At 41.5% G+C, this 21659-nt stretch overlaps 1 protein-coding gene across 1 annotated transcript in view; it reads left to right on the top strand.

Annotated features, from left to right (window-relative positions):
* Nucleotides 1–21659, top strand: part of LOC136862082 (aminopeptidase N) — a 266710-nt gene that overhangs the window by 199216 nt on the left and 45835 nt on the right. Inside the window, exon 12 of the mRNA XM_067138861.2 lies at nt 6531–6724. Coding sequence (XP_066994962.2) covers nt 6531–6724 — 194 coding nt within the window. The remainder of the gene's footprint in view (nt 1–6530; nt 6725–21659) is intronic.

The raw sequence follows: 21659 nt of genomic DNA, 5'->3' as shown, positions 1-21659 counted from the left end.
TTGGTGTTGCATTTGCTCTGTCAGTCAGTGTATTTCTTCTTGTTACAGGTGGCTCTATATTTTGTACTTTCCCTACACAAGACAGACTATCAGTTGTTCTGTTCCATGGTAATCCGAGTACCGGTGTGGTTTCTTGAATCGCATCGATTTCATTTCGTGCAGTACTCGCATAACCTCTTAACTCAAACTTTGCCATGGCCATCAAAAGAGAAGCCTCCTGAATAAAACAGTTCAATTCTTCTTCCACATAAAATGAATGCTTAAGTTTTTCTGCAGTTTCACGGTACTCAGCAGGACAATTATCAAGATGATGCTCTATAACAGCTTCTAGAATGAACGGGCTGCAATTTACACCAAATACAACGCTACAGTGGCGAAAAATCTTAATCTTCCTGATCGCGTAATCATCCCAGCAAAGGAATTTCAGATAATGACGATCCACTTCGTTCACAGAGATTTTCAGAAAGGCCTTCCTTATACCTGACACTATTCCTATTTTCCTTTCTCGAAATCGCAGCAGGATGGATGATGGTAGAAATTCCAGCAAGTTGGGGCTTTTCTCCAAACAGTCATTTAGGAACAGCTTTCCTCCTTGTTTACTGGAAGCATCAAACACGGATCTGCATGTCGTATTTGAATCACTCTTGAAAACTCTACGATGAGGCATAAAGTATCCCTGTTTGTTTTCTATGTCATCATCAACTTCTTCAATGATATTTTCTTGTAGCCAGGCTTGTAGTACTGAATTATATTCTTCGTACCTGTTCTCGGAGACAAGTCTTGAAGTCATCGATGCAAGTCTTTTCTCTCTCGCCATTCTGTTATTTTCAAGATCCTCTCTTCTTTCACACCAGGGTAGGCAGACTTCATATCTACCATCGTCTTTAACAGCGACTTTTCTCTTGAAATGGCTCAGAACTACTAACTCCATCTCCTCTCTGTTTCTCCTGTCTGCTGGATCTGTAATCCTCAGCACATCTAACCTCCAAAGTATTGCCAGATCTTCACTCTGTGTTAGTTAGGATGTTACCAGGTTAGCCGTGTTACCATGCCCTGTATTTCGTGATGATCCCATTATCACCCAGCCAAGACGAGTTTCTTGTGCCACTTAGCCACACTGTAGTCGCACCATATTTCCCGTGAACAAGTTTCCTGCATAATCACATCGTATTAAAATTTCAATAGTAGAATGACCAGCTCCAGTGTCAGACTACAATGCCTTTCTCCTTTAATTCTTGCAGGCAAGCACTTTGATTAATGCGAGGAAGTGAACCACATATAAAAAGTTGATCTAAGGCTTCAATCTCACATGAATAATTTCCTGTCATACTCTGAAGTGATACTCGATATCTCCTGTGTACTTCTCTTTGCGACGAGATTTCCCCAAAAAGAACTTGTATCAGATTCTCAGATCCAACATAAGAACAAGCCGTTTCCAGAGCAGTCTTCTTTAGAATATAGGAACGGTTGGATCCTGTATATATTATCGCCCTTACCACAACCTTGACAGCCCTTAGCTGTGATAACTGCCTTTAGTGTCTGCAGCAGGACATCTGGAGAACAACAGTGGTTTGCTCCAACGACACTCGTGTTTTTCCTCCTATTATCTTCTGACAATATTAATTTCTCGTTATTTCTAGGCAGATCAGAGCACATTATCGGATAATATTTTTGTCCATAGATCAAATATTTTAGTGAGGATTTACATCCTACAGACATGTGTCCTGGTTTTAAACATGTGAAACAAGCCCGTTTAGATTTTAACATGTCTGTCTTTTCCCTAAGGCACATCCTTTGCCGCCTTAAAACACTCCTTCCTTTGCCGCCTTAAAACACTCCTTACTCTCATAAAACTTCCCACAAAATGCACAAATATTTGATCGCATATTCTGTTTTTCACCTGTCAACAGATTATATGCAGTAGGTACACTTTCATCCTCTGTTTCTTTTCTTTCATTGGATGTCTCACCTGTATCAATTTAAACCTAGTTTTCGCTAACATTATCCTCTCCTCTCCTTCCACCTCAGTCTTTAGAAATTCTAGCAACATCTTCATTTTTTTCTCTGTAATCACTTGCCTGAGTCACACTTGAAATACTCCTCATCCATATTCTCAAAATCACCTCTTGAATGCTTGATTCAACAAGTGAAAACAAAATTGCCGCATGCTTGTCAAAAGTCACTTCAATGGATTCCAGTGCTCATATAAGTAACACTCAAGCTTATCGTACAGTTGTAAAGTATGTCCTTTACTTTCACACTGGTGGCATTTTTATAACCAAACCTAGGAGCTCTCTGATGTAGAACTCTGTGAGCAACTCCTTATTAGCAAATCTTTTAGTTAGTCAGTCAGTCCAGTGCCTTCTAATAGTTTTCTGCAGTCGGTGGATAGCTGTCGATGATTTCTCGTGCTCTTGTTCCTGAAACTGTCGCCTGGATCAGGTACTGAATTTGTCTTCTGCAGCTATATCTTCATGTTCATGGATTCTGCGAAACTGACTCCAAAAGGAAAGCCAGTTCTTTATGTCACCGCTGAATTTTACCAACTCTATTTTTGGTAATTTCATCTTCTTTTGTATATGACCCAACAGAACATGCAATCTCAAACCTATCATTTTCTTGGGTTACACCTAACCTCTGAGTGTGTGCTTCTATTGTGTCCATTTTATCCCTATATTCTTCAATATTGTTATACTTATCATCATATTTCTTATTACTCCCTTTCTGTAAAACCAAGTCCAGTATTTGTCCATATAACATCGAAAGTTCTTGAAATAACCGTTCCAATTTTACGGACATTAACCTAATATCTTCGTCATTTATCGTGTCTTTGTTTTGCTCATCTAGTGAAAGTCGGGAGGTTTTCGTGAATGATATCCTCACAGGTTTCCATTTCTTACACAGTTCTCCATTGTGGCACGTACAGTCAAACTAATCACGTCGGGGTCACCAAATTAAATGTTGGGTTAGACACTCGCGCACTACCCGTGTCACAGATCCTTGCACCAACATTAAAAACTACAGGACGTCATCTACACATGTAAACACAATTCACAACACAGAACATACTTTCACACAAGGTTTAATTCTCCAGACATTTACAAACCACAAACTATCACTCCATTTTCCTTTCTACACACTCCCAGATTCCCCCATTTCCAATGAGTACATAACCAAGTTCAAGGAAGTAAACAACACAAAGAACATATATTACTGGTTTCTCAAAATCTGGTGACGAATGAATGTACCACTTTCACTTCTATTACTAACGTCTAAATTCAAACCCTCATTATTGTAGAAGTCTTCCTCGTGAACAGTCGATATTTTCTTCTGAAGGCGCGGAGCAAAGTTCTCTGCAAAACGTAAAGAGTTTCGCCTTGTTTTCTTGACAGGGCATAAGCCCAAAAGCCGATATCGTGTCTACAAGTATGGGGCGTGAAGGCATAAATGTTAATATTAGGAAAGAACTTAGTTTTCAAATCTTCAGTATCCTGATTATAAAGAAAGTTTTAAATTCTATATTAGAAGAAGATGAAAGGAATATACAGTAGTTCCAAAAATTCTACACTTGAGACGTCGGAGGTACGAGACATTTCATGCTAGAATGACGTAAGAATAGAGTACTAAGTTCTGGAACTCTAAGACTGCATATATAACTACATACGAGGGTTGTAAATAAAGTAGTGGCAACGTAGTCCAGACACTCGCAGGAGATCGCGCATGCGCAAATAAGATATGGGAGCGATCTGGTGGCGCTGTTGTCGATGTGTAGTGTGCATTTGACGGGCATCCAGTTGGGAGTGTTTTTGTTGTGTGGCGTTGAAGTGAAGACTGTCGATTTCACCGCTCTAAAGCATGTTTTCAATAGATGATCTGCATTCGTGGATTATAATCGAGTTTGCCCGTGGAAAAAATGCATCAGAATGTTTTCGAGGATGACGTGAAGCCTGTGGCCAAAATACATTACCGTATAGGACGATTGCACGATAGGTCAAAGCGTTTCGTGCAGGTCGGATTGCGACTACGGATTTGCACGTGACAGGTTGGCTGTCCATTCCTCAAGATCAGATTGATACCGTGAGTGGTCTCGTTTCCGTAGACCATCGACGGGCTGTCCGAGAATTATCCGTAGCAAATAGTCCTCAGTCATCAAGCGGTGTGACACATAGTGATGAAATATCTTACCTTGCTTCCTGTTGGGCTCCTTATCAACTCACGAACGTACAGAAATGGTACAAGTATGTGTTGGTTGACATCCACCTGGACAAATACCGCAAGGAATGAGGCGCATTCCTGCAGCGGATTGTCACCATTGAGGAGACGTGTGCACGAGCCTACGAGCCTGAATTAAGGCATCCATCGAATGAATGGCGTCATCCAGGTTTACCACGCCCACAGAAATTTCGACAGGAACCAGGTTGGGTGGAGCTTGTGCTGTCTGTGGCATACGATTACGAGGGTGTGCCTGAAGGACAAACCGTCAACAGTGACTACTATTGCCGATTTCTGGAGCGACATCCGTGTCCGACTATGTGGCACGAACGTTCACGTTCATTGCGAGACGATCGCCCTATCGCGTTGCATTTTTTATTTCGTGTGGCTATTTCTAGCCGTGTGCAGCCCTTGTAAGACAGACCCCCCTATGAGGGTGGGCGGCATCTGCCATGTGTAGGTAACTGCGTGTTATTGTGGTGGAGGATAGTGTTATGTGTGGTGTGTGAGTTTCAGGGATGTTGGGGACAGCACAAACACCAAGCCTCCGAGTCACTGGAATTACCCAATGAAGGGTAAAATCCCCGACCCGACCGGGAATCGAACCCGGGACCCTCTGAACCGAAGGCCAGTACGCTGACCGTTCAGCCAACGAGTCGGACATCGTGTTGCATGACAACGCACGTTGGCACGCCGCAAGCAATGTCAAACTCTTATTCCAACCGTGGCATTCGGAGCACAGCATGCGTAAGATTAACACCTTCGTCCGTGTGCCACAGACAGCACGAGCTTCACCCGACTGGGTTCCCGTCGAAATTTCTGTGGACACGGTGAACCTGGGAGACGCCATTCGTTCGACTGACGCTTTAATTCAGGCTCGTAGGTTCATGCCCACGTCTCATCAATGGCAGCAAAACGCTGAAGAAATGCGTCTCCTTCGTTGTGGTATCTGTCCAGGTGGATTCCAGCCAGTGCATATTGGTGCCATTTTTGTACGTCGGTGAATTGATGTGATTTTCTTCATGCTAAGACATTTCGTCAGTATGTGCCACACCGTTTGATGACTGAGACCAACCTCCATGGATAATTCCCGGATAGTCCATTGATGGTCTATGGAAACGAAACCACTCACGATATCAATCTGATCTTCAATCAGTCAATACTGATCTGCATTTAGAGCAGTCGCCCAGGTGGCAGACTCCATATCTGTTGTTTTCCTATACTTTTCTTAAATGATTTCAAAGAAATTGGAAATTTACGGAACATCTCCCTTGGTTAGTTATTCCAATCTCTAACTTCGTTCTTGAATTCCAACTTTATCTTCATATTGTGATCTTTCCTACTTTTAAAGACGCCACTCAAACTTATTCGTCTACTAATGTCATTCCACGCCATCTCTCCGCTGAACTTAGTTGAGCAGGTCGTCTTCTTTCTCACAATTCTTCCCAGCCCAAACTGGGAACGGACGGCCGACCTGTGCGGTGCATATCCGCAGTCTCATTTCGAACTGTACGAAACGTCTTGATCCATCGTGCAACCGTCCTGTACGGTAATATATTCTCACCACATGCTTCACGTAATCCTCGGTAACATTCTGCTGCATTTTACAAAGGGCAACCTCGATTTTTATCCATGAACGCTAATCACCTTTGAAAACATGCATTAGAGCGGTGAAATCGACACTCTTCACTTCAACGCTACACAGCAACAACACTCCTAACTGGATGCCTGTCTAAAACACACTACGCATTGACAACAGCGCCTCCCGACCACTCCCATATCCTATTTGATCATGCCCGATCACTTGCGATTGTTGCCACAACATTATTTTAGCCCTCGTATGTGAGATGGAGAGCAGTAACTCATGTGTTTCGTTTGTGTTTACCGCATCCACGTACACTTGCGTAATGAGGCACAGCTCTCCACCTATTCCATATATGCTACAGTGTGACGGAAGAAAAGTTATCGCCACTTACGGTGCTGAATGTTGAAGACATTTTGAGCAAAATATGTCATGTGAACCTGTGTACTGTTCTCAATGCAGAGTTATACATATTTCAAAGTTGTTTGTAAAACGCATGCCTTTAATTCGTTTCGTTTGAAGGGTAAACTTGATCTAAATCACAACGTGATCTACATTACCATATTGTTGTATTCAAAACACTCTGCCTTTCGAACAGTAACTGCTTGGTGAAAATAATTAATTTTGTTCATTTTATTAAATGTATAACATTTTACAAATTCGTCTGAAATAAAATATGAAAGCAGCTTTGTAGATTCTATTTACCATTCAGTAATAGCCATATTTTTTTCTTTAGAATTTCATGACTCAGCTAGTTTCACCCCAGTTCCTAAAGCTCGGCTTCATGGCTGAATCGGAGGAGAAACCAACGGTTAAGCTCCAGAGGAGGCAAATAGTCCAGTGGGCCTGTTCCGTCGATCATCCAGGATGTGTGAGTGGTGCTACTGACCTTTTCAGAAAATGGCGGAAATCCAATGGCAGCAGTAATCCGTGAGTATTATATCTGTGTAAACGCTGGTAATATAAAATTGATATAAAAATAGCAGTACTATTCAATAACCTACAACTGAGTGGACGTTGCATAGAGCCATGATATAATAATAAACTACCCAATGAGAATTTTGCATGAATTTACAGGTTATCGTCGATAAGAGTTGTCTAATTATTAATTGGTTGGTTGTGTTTTGAAGCGTGAATATACTTGCAATATTTTACATGTCCCGCTGCCCAAGAAACAGGCATCAAAACAACTAACGCATATTATTCTTCTTACGACGAGGCCTGCTGGGGAACACATATCAATTACAATTCATCCCTCTTTGTCGTTTCCTCCTCCGTTCTTTACAGTATTCATTCATAATATTGCACTATGCTTTATTCTTCTCACCTCAGATCATTTTGAACCGGGTTTCCTTTTGATTCTTCTTCCTTCCATTCTTAAAACTTTATAAAATTTCCCTTCTATACTTTCCTCTTCTCTGTCCGGCTCCACGGCTAAATGGTTAGCGTGCTTGCCTTCGGTTCAGAGGGTCCTGGGTTCGATTCCCGGGTGGGTCGGAGATTTTAACCTTAAATGGTTAATTCCCTTTGCTCGGGGACTGAGTGTTTGTGTTGTCCCTAGCATCCCTGTAACTCACACACCACGCACAGCACTATCCTCCATCACAATAACACGCAGTTACCTACATATGGCAGAAGCCACCCACCCTCGTCGGAGGATCTACCTTACAAGGGCTGCACCCAGCTAGAAATAGCCACACGAAATAATTAATTATTATCCTCGACTCTTACGTTATTTCTTTCTAAATTTTTCTTGATCTCTTGTATCCAGCTTGTTGTTGACTTTCTTTCCCAAAGATATCTGTTTTGTAAATCTCGTAGCATACATTCTATGGATATGTCCAAACAATACCAATCTCTTCTTTCTTATTATTTATGTTACATTTCCTATGTTCTGGTATATTTCCTTATTACATTTCCTTTGTTCTGGTATATTTCCTTGTTACTTCTTAATTTCCATTGTTCTCTTTGGACCTAAGATTTTTCCGATGATTCTTATTTCTGGTACTTCCAGTCTAGATAAACTATAGTTCAAAACTAGACATTATTATTATTCTTCGTCTTATATTTACCCGCCAGGTTCGGTTTTTCCCTCCGACTCAGCGAGGGATCCCAACTCTACCGCCTCAAGGGCAGAGTCCTGGAACTTCAAACTCTGGGTCGGGGGATACAATTGAGGAGGATGACCAGTACCCCGTCCGGGCGGCCTCACCTGCTATGCTGAACAGGGGCCTTGTGGGGGGGGGATGGAAAGATTGGAAGGGATAGACAAGGAAGAGGGAATGAAGCGGCCGTGGCCTTAACTTAGGCACCATCTCGGCATTTGTCTGGAGGTGAAGTGGGAAACTACGGAATACCACTTTCAGGATAGCTGAGGTGGGAATCGAACCCACCTCCACTCAGTTGAGCTCGCGAGGCTGAGCGGACCCCGTTCCAGCCCTCGTACCACTTTTCAAATTTCATGGCAGAGCCGGGAATCGAACCCGGACCTCCGGGGTGGCAGCTAATCACACTAACCAATACACCACAGAAAATTCTTCCATTCATAAAACTTTATTTTTTAAATCTCTCTTCTATAGTTTCCTCTTATTTTATTTATTTCTAAATCTTTCTTGCGCCGGCCCCGCGGTTTAGGTGTAGCATGCCTGCCTCTTGCACAGAGGCCCCGGGTTCGATTCCCGGCCAGGTCAATGATGTTTACCTTGATCTGAGATCTGGCTCGTGGTCCACTCAGCCTACGTGATTACAATTGAGGAGCTATCTGACGGTGAAATGGCGTCCCCGGTATAGGAAGCCAAAAATAACGGCCGAGAGGATTCGTCATGCTGACCACATGAAACCTTATAATCTGCAGGCCTGCGGGCTGAGCAGCGGTGGCTTGGTAGGCCATGGCCCCGTGGGGCTATAGCGCCATGGGGTTTGGTTTGATTTGGTAAATATTCGTTGATCCCATGTATCCAGTCCTCCTGTGGATGGGGGCGGTAGAATAACACCCACGGTATCCTCTGCCTGTCGTAAGAGGCGACTAAAAGGGGCCCCAGGGGCTCTGAACTCTGGAGCGTGGGTTGGCGACCACGGGGCCCTTAGCTGAGTCCTGACATTGCTTCCACTTAGTTGTGCCGGGCTCCTCACTTTCATCTATCCTATCCGACCTCTCTTGGTCAACTCTTGTTCTTTTCCGACTCCGATTGTATTAGGTTCCCGAGGCCTATCATCATGTATTCAGCACGTTGTTGACTTTCTCTCCCAATGATACTTGAATATCTGTTTTGCCAACATCTTATCATCCATTCTATAGATATGACCAAATAATACCAATCTCCTCTTTCTTATTATTTCTGTTACATTTCCTATGTTCTGGTATATTTCCTTATTCTCAATTTTCATTGTTCTCTTTGTACCTAAGATTTTTCCGTGATCCTTTTTTCTGGTACTTGACGTTTGTGTGAACTATAGGTCAAAACTAGACATTCACTTGCGTAAAGACATATTGGTTTCACCACAGTATTGTACTGTCTTAATTTAAGACTTTTAGATATCAATTTCTTGTAAAAATTCTTAGTGTGCCATACGCTCTTTCCATCTTGTGTTTTTTTTACAAGTTGCTTTACGTCGCACCGACACAGGTAGGTCTTATGGCGATGACCGGAGTTGGTGGTGGTGATTATTATTTTAAGAGGAAGTACAACTTGGCGACCATCCACTATTTAGCATTAATAAGAGAGAAAAATAGAAGGAATCCGACACTTCGAAAATGAAGGTATCGGCCAAATAAAGACAAGGGCCACGAGGGGCGTGAAAATGAAAAACTCCATGGGCCTCGAGTGCTCTAATACGGACGGGGTCGGAAAAGAACGATAGTTGACCAACGGAGGTCGGATAGGGTAGATAAAAGTGAGGAGCCGGCCACAAGTATGTGGAAGTAATGCCAGGACACAGCTGAGGGCCCCATCGTCCTCAACCTACGCTCCCAAGTTAAGAGCCCCTGGTGCCCCATTCAGTCGCCTCTTACGACAGGCAGGGTTTACCGTGGGTGTTAGTCTAGCGCCCCTACCCACAGGGGGCGACGGTAGGACAGGAAAGGGCTAGGAGTGGGAAGGAAGCGGGCGTGGCCTTAATTAAGATACAGCCTAGTGTGAACAATGGAAACCACGGAAAACCATCTTCAGGGATGCCGACAGTGGGGTTCGAACCCACTATCTCCCGAATACAAGCTCACAGCCACGCGTCCCTAACCGCACGGCCAACTCGCTCGGTCCATCTTGTGTAACCTTCTTCTAAGACAGGTTTATTTTGTTTTATGTGGTATTGACTCAGACAGATATGATGGCGACCGTGGCCTTAATTAAGTTACCTGCTGTGGAAATGGGAAACCACTGAAAATCATCTTCAGTGCTGACTAAAGTGGGGTTTGAAACCACTACCTTCCAAATGCAAGGTAACAGCTCATTATTGAAACCACATACCGTAACTAACTCGCTCGCTTTCTTCAAGTTTCACCTTTCGTATAGGCTACTTTGTGGTCCAAGTGCGGTGAGTCATACTGAAATTTTGAATTCCTACTATTTACAACGTATCAGAATTCAAATTTAAAACACAAGGGTTCATTAAATTTGGAGTTGATTAGTCAATTTGTTGCAAAGTGATTGAACAAATAATTTTTATATTTACATGTTGCATGGATAATGCTCCTCGTGGCATAGTTTGCATGGGTTCTTTTGGTGGTGGGATTTAATATGGCAGACTTGTCAAAAATATATACCAGGTGTATGCATAAGTTTTGCCGGTTTTGTGGCAAAGAAAGCACGTAATTTTCAAGGGAAATCTATTTTTTGTTTATTCAAAATATTGGCCATCGGCTTCTACACACTTCGCCCATCTTTCAGGTAAGTTATGAATACCATGCGAGAGAAACTGCTTGCCTTTTGCGGCAAACCATTCTTCGAGCCATTTTCCAACTTTCTCGAAATTGCTGAAGTGCTGCTCAGCGAGCGCGTGCCCCATTGATGCAAAGAGGTAATACTCAGATGACGCCAGGTCAGGGTAGTACGGCGGCTGCAGAAGGATGTTCCATCCAAGCGATTTCAAGGTGTCTTTCAATGGTTTTTTCTGTATGAGGCGGAGCATTGTCGTGTAAAAAATCACTTTGCCATGTCTTCTAGCCCATTCCAGTCGTCTTTCGATCAATGCGTAATTTAAATGAATCATTATTGTTGGCGATAGCGTTGGAGTTGCAGTAACGCCTGCAATTCTTCGTCTTCACACTTTTGTGGTCTACCACAGCGCGCACTGTCTTTCACATTGAAATCACTACGTTTAAATTGTCGAAACCATATCTCACATGTTCTAATCGATGGAGCTTGGTCACCATATGTTTCTACCAGCAAACGATGACTTTCTACAGCCTTTCTTTCTTTTGATTAAGTAAGAAAAGCAATGCGTGCCGTAAATTTTCCTTTTTCAGGCACAAACGTCGACATGATCACCGAACGATACAACGCAGACGCTAGTGTTTGGCGGACTCAACTTGTGTGTATTGGTAGGTCAGACAAACAAACTAACGTATGTATAAAATTCATACGCTGCGTACTGTTCGCTGGCGTCATCTCTTAGTGAAACCGGAAAAGGCATTTTTTCAATTGTTCACTATCCATTCCATAAGCAAATGTCTAGTTTCGTTCTATTTGTTCAAATAATAATAAAATGCAGGACTACTTTTAATTCCTGTCATACACAAATATTTTTTTTTTTAATTTTTAGGTGAATCCGATAAGAACTCTGTTGCAAAGATCTGAAAAAGTGTCAAGGTAGATAAAAGAAATTGAATGTTCTAAGAAACTTACTTCCTTTTAAACTGCCGGGAGTGTCCGAGGACAAGTTCGGCTCGCCAAATGCAGGTCTTTCGATTTGACGCCCGTAGGCGACCTGTGTGCCGTGATGAGGATGAAATGATGACGAAAACGACACATACATCCAGTCCCCGTGCCAGCGAAATTAACCAATTATGGTTAACATTCCCGACCCTGCCGGAAATCGAACCCGGGACTCCTGTGACCAAAGGCCAGCACGCTAACCATGTATCCATGGAGCCAGACAAAACTGCCCTGGACTCTTCTTACAGACAGCGTAGACCTACCGGTACTAAAGTTAAATATATTTCAGCGGTATTATTGGAATGGTAGTCCGAAAGATCTTTGAAGCTAATTTTGTCTGACAACATGAGGGAAAGGAGCGCAAACTTGCTCTATAGGCCTATACGCCGAACCCCTACCCTTTAAATCCATTAATAGCTCTAAAATCTGCGTTAGGGAAACCTGATAAAGCGATCTGAAAGAGGAGTAATTGGAGAATATTTTTAGGTTAAAATTGAACATTCGACTTTTTGGTCAAATATCGCAACATTTCAGTCTCGTCTCTCCTTATGGTGATGTATCCACAAAGACGCACAGAAAATGCTGTCCATTGTGTACACTGTTTTATTTACAAGTTATTCACTCCCACTAATATACTTCCATCTTAAAAGAAAACACTTCTACGAAGAAGTAAAAGAAGACTGTGGAGACTGCAGCACTTGCATGTCAACCAAGTACCAACGTAACAAATTCACATACTTGACTTCAAACATTTGGCTAACACGACTTCCACACAAGTCTCAATAAAACAACTCTCCTCTACTCCTGAGACTGCATCTGCCTGGCCAGGCTTCTAGAGGAATATGACATAACATGTTTTCTCGTAAATTCGACAGCCTCCAATAGCCTACTTGCAATGTAAGAAAGTTTCTACACAATTTTATATATAGTTACACACTGCGTTGTTCTTGACTTACTACAGTGTGTTGCACAATATTGCGGTGGATTATAGATCATACATAGGCCTACAGGTAATAATAAATTATATAATAATAATTAGTTGGTCTTACATTAAATAAACCCATATTAATACATATACAGCAGATGTTTCATGACATAACCTCACAAATATTACGATCATGATTATACCAAATAAAGTTCGTACGCAACTACGTAAATAATAATACTAATAGATGTAAACAACTTCATAGCCACACCTCACAGGTCATAAAAATAAATAATAATAATAATAATAATAATAATAATAATAATAATAATAATAATAATAATAATAATAATATAATAATAATCGATATTTGCATTAGTTACCCGTGGGTTAAAACATATTGTTTCCAAGTTATATTAGTCTATTACTCTAGAGTCAAAGGTTTTCACCTCAACTGTCTTCTGACTAGGTGAAGAGAGCGATAGGCAGTTTTCACTATAAGAATCTGCAATGTGTGTCCCGTGGTTTAATAAGTACCGAGGCAACGATGTCGAATTGCTTTTCTTACTGGAACTATTTCTATCACATACTCAGTTGTTCATGGGTAGCTGTATTCCGCAATGCAGTTATTTCCACAGGTCAGACAAGTAGCACTAGCGAAAAAAAGAACAGGTGTTTAGGGCTATCACCCAGGTGGCAGATTCCCTATCAATTGTTTAACTCATATTTACAAGTATTTATAGTTGTTTATCTAGCTTTTTCTTAAATATTTTATCTAACTTGGAAATGTATCCAACATTTCCCTTGGTAATTTATTCCTATCCCTTAATCCTCGTCCTATAAATGAATATTGTGAATATTTGCCCCATCTTTCCTTTTGAATTCCAACTTTATTCCTACTTTTTAAAATCTCCTACTTGAAAGCTACTATTCCTAATGTCCAGAGTGGTGGTGGTGGTGGTGCTATTTATTATTTTAACAGGAAGTTAAAACTAGGCAACATTCCGTATTAACACTAATCAGATAGAAAATTGAAGGGCAGTATTCGGGAGATAGTAGGTTCGAACCCCACTGTCGGCAGCCCTCAAGATGGTTTTCCGTGGTTTCCCATGTTCACACCAGGCAATGCTGGGGCTGTACCTTAATTAAGACCACGGCCGCTTCCTTCCCACTCCCAGCCCTTCCCTGTCCCATCATCGCCATAAGACTTATCTGTGTCGGTGGGACGTAAAGCAACTAGCAAAAAAATGAAGGGATCCGGCAATTCGCGAAGGTGTCGGCCATATGAAAATAATGGCGACGATGGGCGGTAAAATGAAGGTAGATTCCCTAGGCCTCATGACCTAATACGGCCGGGGTCGAAAAAGAACAAGAGTGGACCAAGGATAGATGAAAGAGAGGGACCGAACTCGATAGCTGCAGTCCAGTTTTCGGGAGATAGTGGATTCGAACCCCATTGTCGGCAGCCCTGAAGATGGTTTTCCGTTCCTTCCCATTTTCACACCAGGCAAATTCTGGTAATTAAGGCCAAGGTCACTTCCTTCCCACTACCAGCCCCTCCCTGTCCCATCGTCACCTTCAGACCTGTCTGTGTCGGAGCGATGTAAAGCAACTTGTAACGATGGGAATGAGGAGCCTGGCACAAGTAAGTGGAAGCAATACCAGGGCCGCGTGATCGCCAACTAACATTCCCCTGAGGTCCCTTTTAGTCGCGTCTTACGACAGGCAGGGAGCATCGTGGGTGTGAATCTATCCCCCACCCCTGTAATGGATTTAGAATTATTCCTCGCTATGGTACGATCTGTTCAGCATTTTATTCATGCGTCCCTTACTATCAGTCTCACGGTGAATTCAAATCTCAAGATTCCTTGAACTTTCTCTGATTTGGTAATGGTGAGCCATCTGGCGGTCGAGTTGGAACTAGTCGTACGAGGTGACCAAGCGGTGCTGCTATCTGGCCGGGAGTAGTTAATACTGCTAGGCCGGTGATCGTGGCTTGCCAATAATGAAATCGATAGCAGTTTTTTTAATAGAATTCTTGTTGCTGAATTGGAAGAAGACGCCTCGAAAACTACGCTTCTGGTCCTGGTTTGAGGATAAAGTACCCGTGAAGAGAAGGAAAATGATTGTGGGATTTGATCCCGGATGAGGATTTCTCCATCAGGGCGTAAGGGCCTGAAGAACTGGTTTGTTTTGTTTAAAGAGATTTCATTTCTTCTTGCGTCTGACCTTGTAAGTAGCTTCAAGCATATCTATAATGGTTAACCTACCCCATCGAAGGCTGCTCATTATTGTGTTAAGAGACATGTTCACTACTAAACGCTACGATATGTGAGATTTTCTACAGCTGATCTTTTGGACTTTTCGAGCTTAAAATTTTTAAGAATTTTAAAAAATCTGGACTTCATCATATCTATGTAATACTTTTATGTAATACTCATACTTTTGGGATTTCAATTCGAGTGTATGAAAGATATTGATGTTTGCTTTAAAGCTGTTATTAAGGTTCCATGTTAGTAAAGGTATATTTACGTTGCGGAGCTCCCAACTAACTACTATATACGAAGTGTCTGCTTAAGCTTATGGTGGTTAACTTCATTTCCTCCTTTAAATCGTAATAATTATGTTATTATTTAAATATATTCAAGCTCTTCCGAGCAAGTAAGAGGAAAAGAATAAGTTTTAGGATGAAAGCTTTTCTGATGAATTACTCGGTACTTGAGTTGGGATTTGATCATGGTGGTTGTCACTCTGTTACACCAACCGTGTAACAGAATACAAACGTAAAGGGGGCGTTGCTCCTTTGTGTCTGACACATGAGTGTCGGCTATTAGTATGTCTTGACTGTCATCTGATTTTTGGGAAGGATTGTTTGCCCGTGTTGCTTACCTTTCTTCAGTCTTGTGTGACTGATTTTATTGAAGTGACTGTTCATTGTGGGATATTTAATTATGGTGGTACTTGTGGATTTATTGCATGTCATTGAATTATGTCTGGCTCATTTCTGAAGTAATGTGGGTTGTGGGTTATGACTGTTTCTTATACCATTTGGGGTAACCGAGATAACCCATTGGAGAAGTTTTCAGCCTGCATATTGAAATATTTAATTCAAGTTTTTTTATTTTGAGTTGGCCTCCCATTACTTAGGGATCAGTATTTGAATTACAGATTGGAAGGTGGCACTTACCTTAAATGATTTGGGTTGATTTAGCATTTTAATTTTGAACTGAACTACATTGATTTATTGTTCTGGAAGATTTTCAGCGCTCATTCTTAAAACTTGATTTTAATATTATAATTCTGAATTGATTTTTCTTTCATTAATTGCTCGGAAATTTAAATTATTATTATAGAGGTCAGATGTTCTTAAATGATTTTGCCTTATTAAAGTTTTTCTTTAAATTGATCAAGGAATTATTATTTCAGCCAATTAGTTAAGCTTATTTTAAGTTGATTCGCTTGGCCTCTTGTGTCCAGTGCTTCCTCAATCAGCGACGGCCTTTGTTGGGATAATTTGTAAGTATTTCCTTTAAATTTGCTTATTTATCCCTGGTCGTGCTAACACTCTTGACATTTATCTTATGTTGAGAGACCCCCACCCATAAGGGGGTAAGACAAAGAATCATGCAGTAAGCGGCAGCTAGCTGTGCACTTCCCCATCCCACTCCTGTATACTGTTTCAGCCAAGTTAAGCGGCACCGGCACGTTACTGTCTGATTCATCAAGTTTAAACTCCTACAAAAAATGAATGGGTCCACCAATCTCAAACTAAATACCACCAAATTATAACTCCATTTTTTCTTCGTTTAGCTTTGGCTTGTTCGTTTCTGCAGCTGTTGTAATCGGAACGAAAAAATAACGTGACTTTTTGGCTTCAAAACTACATATCAAAACGTGTCACCCAAATGTGATGATATTTTTATATGCCATAGCCTTAAGTGTGCCAAACAAGATTTCTAACGAGAGTTTATCACTACGGCTTACAAAGTTGTTATAAATTTAATATGTAATGTGTTTCTCAGTTCTGCAAATTCGGACAAAGCTGTCGTTAACACCGTTATGAGCGCTGAATATACTGCTTTCCAGTAAAACACTTCGGACGGTGGGCCCCAGTTTAGTGTCGTGTAGAATGTTGAGTAATACAGTCATCAAAGTTATTACGATTTATGTGAAGTGTCGAAATATTTTCTTATATTTAATCATTCAAAGAAAACTGACACGTTTAATTTTTGGTTTCAATCTACTAAGATACTGGATTTAAACGTACAAACTACGATTTACAATTTATTTGATGGGAATGAGAGTATTTCCACTTTTTAAATGTGAAATTCCTGTTATTCATAAGCAAAAAGTAATGTGTGTTTGAGTCATCAGTTCATAGACTGGTTTGATGCAGCCCTCCATGCCACCCTAACCTGTGCTAACATTTTTATTTCTACGTAACTATTGCATCCTACATCTGCTCTAATCTGCTTGTCATATTCATACCTTGGTCTACCCCTACCGTTCTTACCACCTACACTTCCTTCCTGGGTGTCTTAAGATGTGTCCTATCATTCTATCTCTTCTTCTCGTCAAATTTAGCCAAATTGATCTCCTCTCACCAATTCGATTCAGTATCTCTTCATTCGTGATTCGATCTATCCATCTCACCTTCAACATTATTCTGTAACACCACATTTCAAAACCTATTCTCTTTCTTTCTGAGCTAGTTACCGTCCATATTTCACTTCCATACAATGCCACGCTCCACACGAAAGTCTTCAAAAACATCTCTCCGATTCCGATATCAATGTTTGAAGTGAGCAAATTTCTTTTCTTAAGAAAGCTCTTCCTTGCTTGAGCTAGTCTGCATTTTATGTCCTCCTTACTTCTGCCATCGTTAGTTATTTTACTACCCAAGTAACAATATTCATCCACTTCCTTTAAGACTTCATTTCCTAATCTAATGTTTCCTACATCACCTGCCTTCGTTCGACTGCACTCCATTACTTTTGTTTTGGACTTATTTATTTTCATCTGGTACTCCTTACCCAAGACTTCATCCATCCCATTTAGCAAATTCTCGAGATCTTCTGCAGTCTCAGATAAAATAACAATATCATCGGCAAATCTCAAGGTTTTGATTTCCTCTCCTTGGACTGTGATTACCTTTCCAAATTTCTCTTTGATTTCCTTTACTGACTGTTCTATGTAAACATTGCAAAGGAGAGGGGACAAACTGCAGCCTTTCTGGATTGCTGCTTCTTTTTCAAAGCCCTCAATTCTTATCACTGCAAACTGATCTTTATACATATTGTAGATAATTCTTCGTTCTCGGTATCTGATCCCAATCATCTTCAGAAAGATAGCTTGGTCCAATCAACATTATCGAATGCCTTTTCTAGATCTACGAATGCCATGTACGTGGGCTTGTCCTTCTTGATTCGATCCTCTAAGATCAGACGTAAAGTCAGAATTGCTTCACGTGTTCCTACATTTCTTCTGAAGCCAAATTGATCTTCTCCCAATGCAACAATGATTTCACACAGTGTTGTAGTGTTGTGCGACCTTCCCTGTTCACTGAATTTAAAATTTAACAGGCGTCCGGTGATAATAGCTAGCCTCTAAATAGTGAAAGGGAGTTTCATCACGAGTGAGGACATAGATATTTACTACCCAAGATTAAAGTACAATAACAATAACAATATCTACCAGATAGTAGTACAGTATCCCTAATTTTATTCCCGGTAAGCATGATTGGATTGTTGATAAGTTTATCAGGTAATTTAAACCCAAACAACCACAAGACACAGCTTATCCATTTTAACTCTGTATTATATTAAAACTCTTTCTAAAGCACCTCTAAAAATATAATGGTGAAATTGTAATTATTTACGTTCGTCGTTCGTAATCTGTTTACCATCCAGGGTCGGTTTTTCCCTCGGACTCAGCGAGGGATCCCACCTCGACCACCTCAAGGGCACTGTCTTTGAGATTCAGACTTCGGGTCAGGGGATACAACTGGGAAGAATGACCAGTTACTCACCCAGGCGGCCTCACCTGCTATGCTGAACAGGGGCCTAGTGGAGGGATGGGAAGATTGGATGGGACAGGCAAGGAAGAGGGAAGGAAGCGGCCGTGGCCTTTTAGTTACCATCCTGGCATTTGCCTGGAGGAGAAGTGGGAAACCACGGAAAACCACTTCCAGGATAGCTGAGGTGGGAATCGAACCCACCTCTACTCAGTTGACCTCCCGAGGCTGAGTGGACCCCGTTCCAGCCCTCGTACCACTTTTCAAATTTCGTGGCAGAGCCGGGAATCGAACCCGGACCTCCGGGGGTGGCAGCTAATCACGCTAACCACTACACCACAGAGGCGGACAATTCTTTACGTACATTATAAAAATATTTGAGGTTGCAAATCTAACTTTTTATTGTATCCAGTCAAAATACAGTAAGGGGCTGCCTGGCCGAGGCGGTAAAGGCGTGCTCAGCTCGCTCGGAAGGACGTGGGTTCGAATCCCCGTCAGGAAGGCGTAAAATTTAAGAAACGAGATTTCCACTTCCGGTGGTGCATATGGCCCTTAGGTTCACTCAGCCTACACCAAAAATGAGTACCAGGTTAATTCCTGGGGCCAAGGCGGCCGGGCGTAGAACTAACCACTCTAATCACGTGCCGCGGTTAACAATGGTGGAAGCCTTTACCTTCCACTCCTCCAAGGGCCTTCATGGCCTGTACGGAGGTGTCTTTGTCTTTGTCAAAATACAGTACATAAACTGCAATGCACATAAATAACATTTCCATTTCAAACTCGGGTATCGAGAGTGACTGAGAGAACTTCACCATTACCGAGCTCGATAGCTGCAGTCGCTTAAGTGTGGCCAGTATCCAGTAATCGGGAGATAGTGCGTCCAAGCCCCACTGTCGGCAGCCCTGAAGATGGTTCTCCGTGGTTTCCCATTTTCACACCAGGCAAATTAAGGCCACGACCGCTTCATTCCACTTCCTAGGCATTTCCTATCCCATCGTCACCATAAGACATATCTGTGTCGGTGTGACGTAAAGCAAAATAACAAAAAAAAAAGAAAAAAAAGAGAACTTCGCCCATCGTCCATGGCCGTCACTGTGCTTGAACAGCGTACGTTCATCGCCTGCCAGGGCGCCCACGGGACGGAATGCCCAGCGTGAACACCTCTCGTTTAGAGAGTGACACACACAACCAGACTGGTCGTGGGAAACTGTGCAAATTGTTACAGCAGGTGTTCAAACTGGATTATTTTCCGCCCTTCAAAAATCCGACTACCTCTGCCGAGTTTGAATCGTCTATCACTAAATCAATCAATCAATCAATCAATCAATCAATCAATCAATCAATGATCAGCATTTAGGGCTGTATCCCATGTGGCAGATTCCCCGTCAATTGTTTGCCTAGCTTTTTCTTAAATATATTCAACGAATTTGGAAATTTATTGAACACTTGCAAATGCACCTGTATACGGATGTAGAAGTAAGATTTTCTTAAAAATTGCATGTCTCTTAGCGTTATCCAGAAACGGCAAGGGGAGGGGGGGTTCCATCCGTTGTTTCCAATGTAAAGTGTGAGTTGCAGAGTTGTGATGATAACGGCAGGGTCACTTGCCAACTGCCATTCACAATCAAGTAAGGAAGTTTTCATTGTAATGGCAGCCCCATTACCTACTGCGCGGCCATAATCGATTTTAGGAGTTTTCGTTAAAATGGCTGGCCCATTTCCTACTTCCAGACAGAGTACAGTTGAGGAGATTTTATTATAATGACAGGCACCTTCCATATTGCCAGTCAAAATTGAGTTGTGCTGTTATCATTATAATGACAGCCCCCTTTCCTTAATGTCAGTCAAACAGAGTTGCTGAGTTTCCATTATAATAGCAGTTCACTATGTCTAATGCCAGTGATATTTTAGATGGGTAAATTTGTTTATAATGGCGGGCGCACTTGCCTACTCCCTAACTCAATCAGTTAGGGGTGTTTTGAACAACATTGCATGCTCCGTAGACTTCTGCCAGTCAAATTGAGAAGGGAATTATTCATTACAATGGTAGTCCCTCCTTACTAATGCCAGTCACACAGGAGTTGGAGAAGGACGTCATTCCTACAGCCGATCAAAGTCGATGTGGAGAGTAATGATTACAATAGCAGACGCACTCCAGCTGAGAGTCATTATCGATCTGTAAAATATAAATTATAATGGCAGACACACACTTTCTACATCCCTACAAATCGACTTCAATGAATATACAGTATATAGATCGACATACGAAATATTTGCATGTTTAAAATTTGGCAAACCTTCATTTACAGATTAACTTCTGCTAAACGATACGTCATATCGACAAACGGATTGTACCAAAAAACGCCCAATTTAGCTGTCTAAATTGCTAATCTTATGATATTTTCTCCTATCACATCTATTTATGGGTAATATTGAGCCGCAAACGTTGAGTAGGGTGAATTTTGGCTAAGGTTCTCACAGTGCATTACTTTCGGATAATTATGTAACAGATACAAACATAGAATTTGGTTCACATATGGAAACTGGGTGGGCCAATTTTCGTGTAGAATAACCTGATTCTGTCTTTCGTATAAGTGATTCAAACTATGAATTATACGTGTACAAATTGCAAAGAGCACGTACAATCGAGAAATAGAGACAAATCAAGCGTATAAGGAATGGAGATAGCAACAAAACATCATAGGACCAAAGTTGTAGATCACTCCAAATTGAACGGAGATTGTGCCATTCGTTTTGTGATTCGACTTACCGTTTAGCCTCGAAATACCTCAAAACGAAGGTCTGCACCGATATTAAAATTGCCCCTAGTATTTCGATATTATTCGGGAGTAAAACGTGAAATATTTAAAGGACTAGGAAGCTTTCCGTCGGTTACAGGCTAAGACATATAATTTTGCCAAATTTCAGTATCCTAGCTCGTCTAGCATTTTGTGCCACAATATTTCTTTGGGAGAGGGGAGTTAAAAATGAGGACTTTCAGGAAACTAAAGCTAACAACTATGCAGATGGTCATTATTACACCTGAAACGAATA

Source organism: Anabrus simplex, chromosome 1 (genome assembly GCF_040414725.1).
Source record: "Anabrus simplex isolate iqAnaSimp1 chromosome 1, ASM4041472v1, whole genome shotgun sequence".
In the NCBI taxonomy this organism is placed as follows: Eukaryota; Metazoa; Arthropoda; class Insecta; order Orthoptera; family Tettigoniidae; genus Anabrus; species Anabrus simplex.
This window is presented reverse-complemented; position numbering and strand designations above follow the sequence as displayed.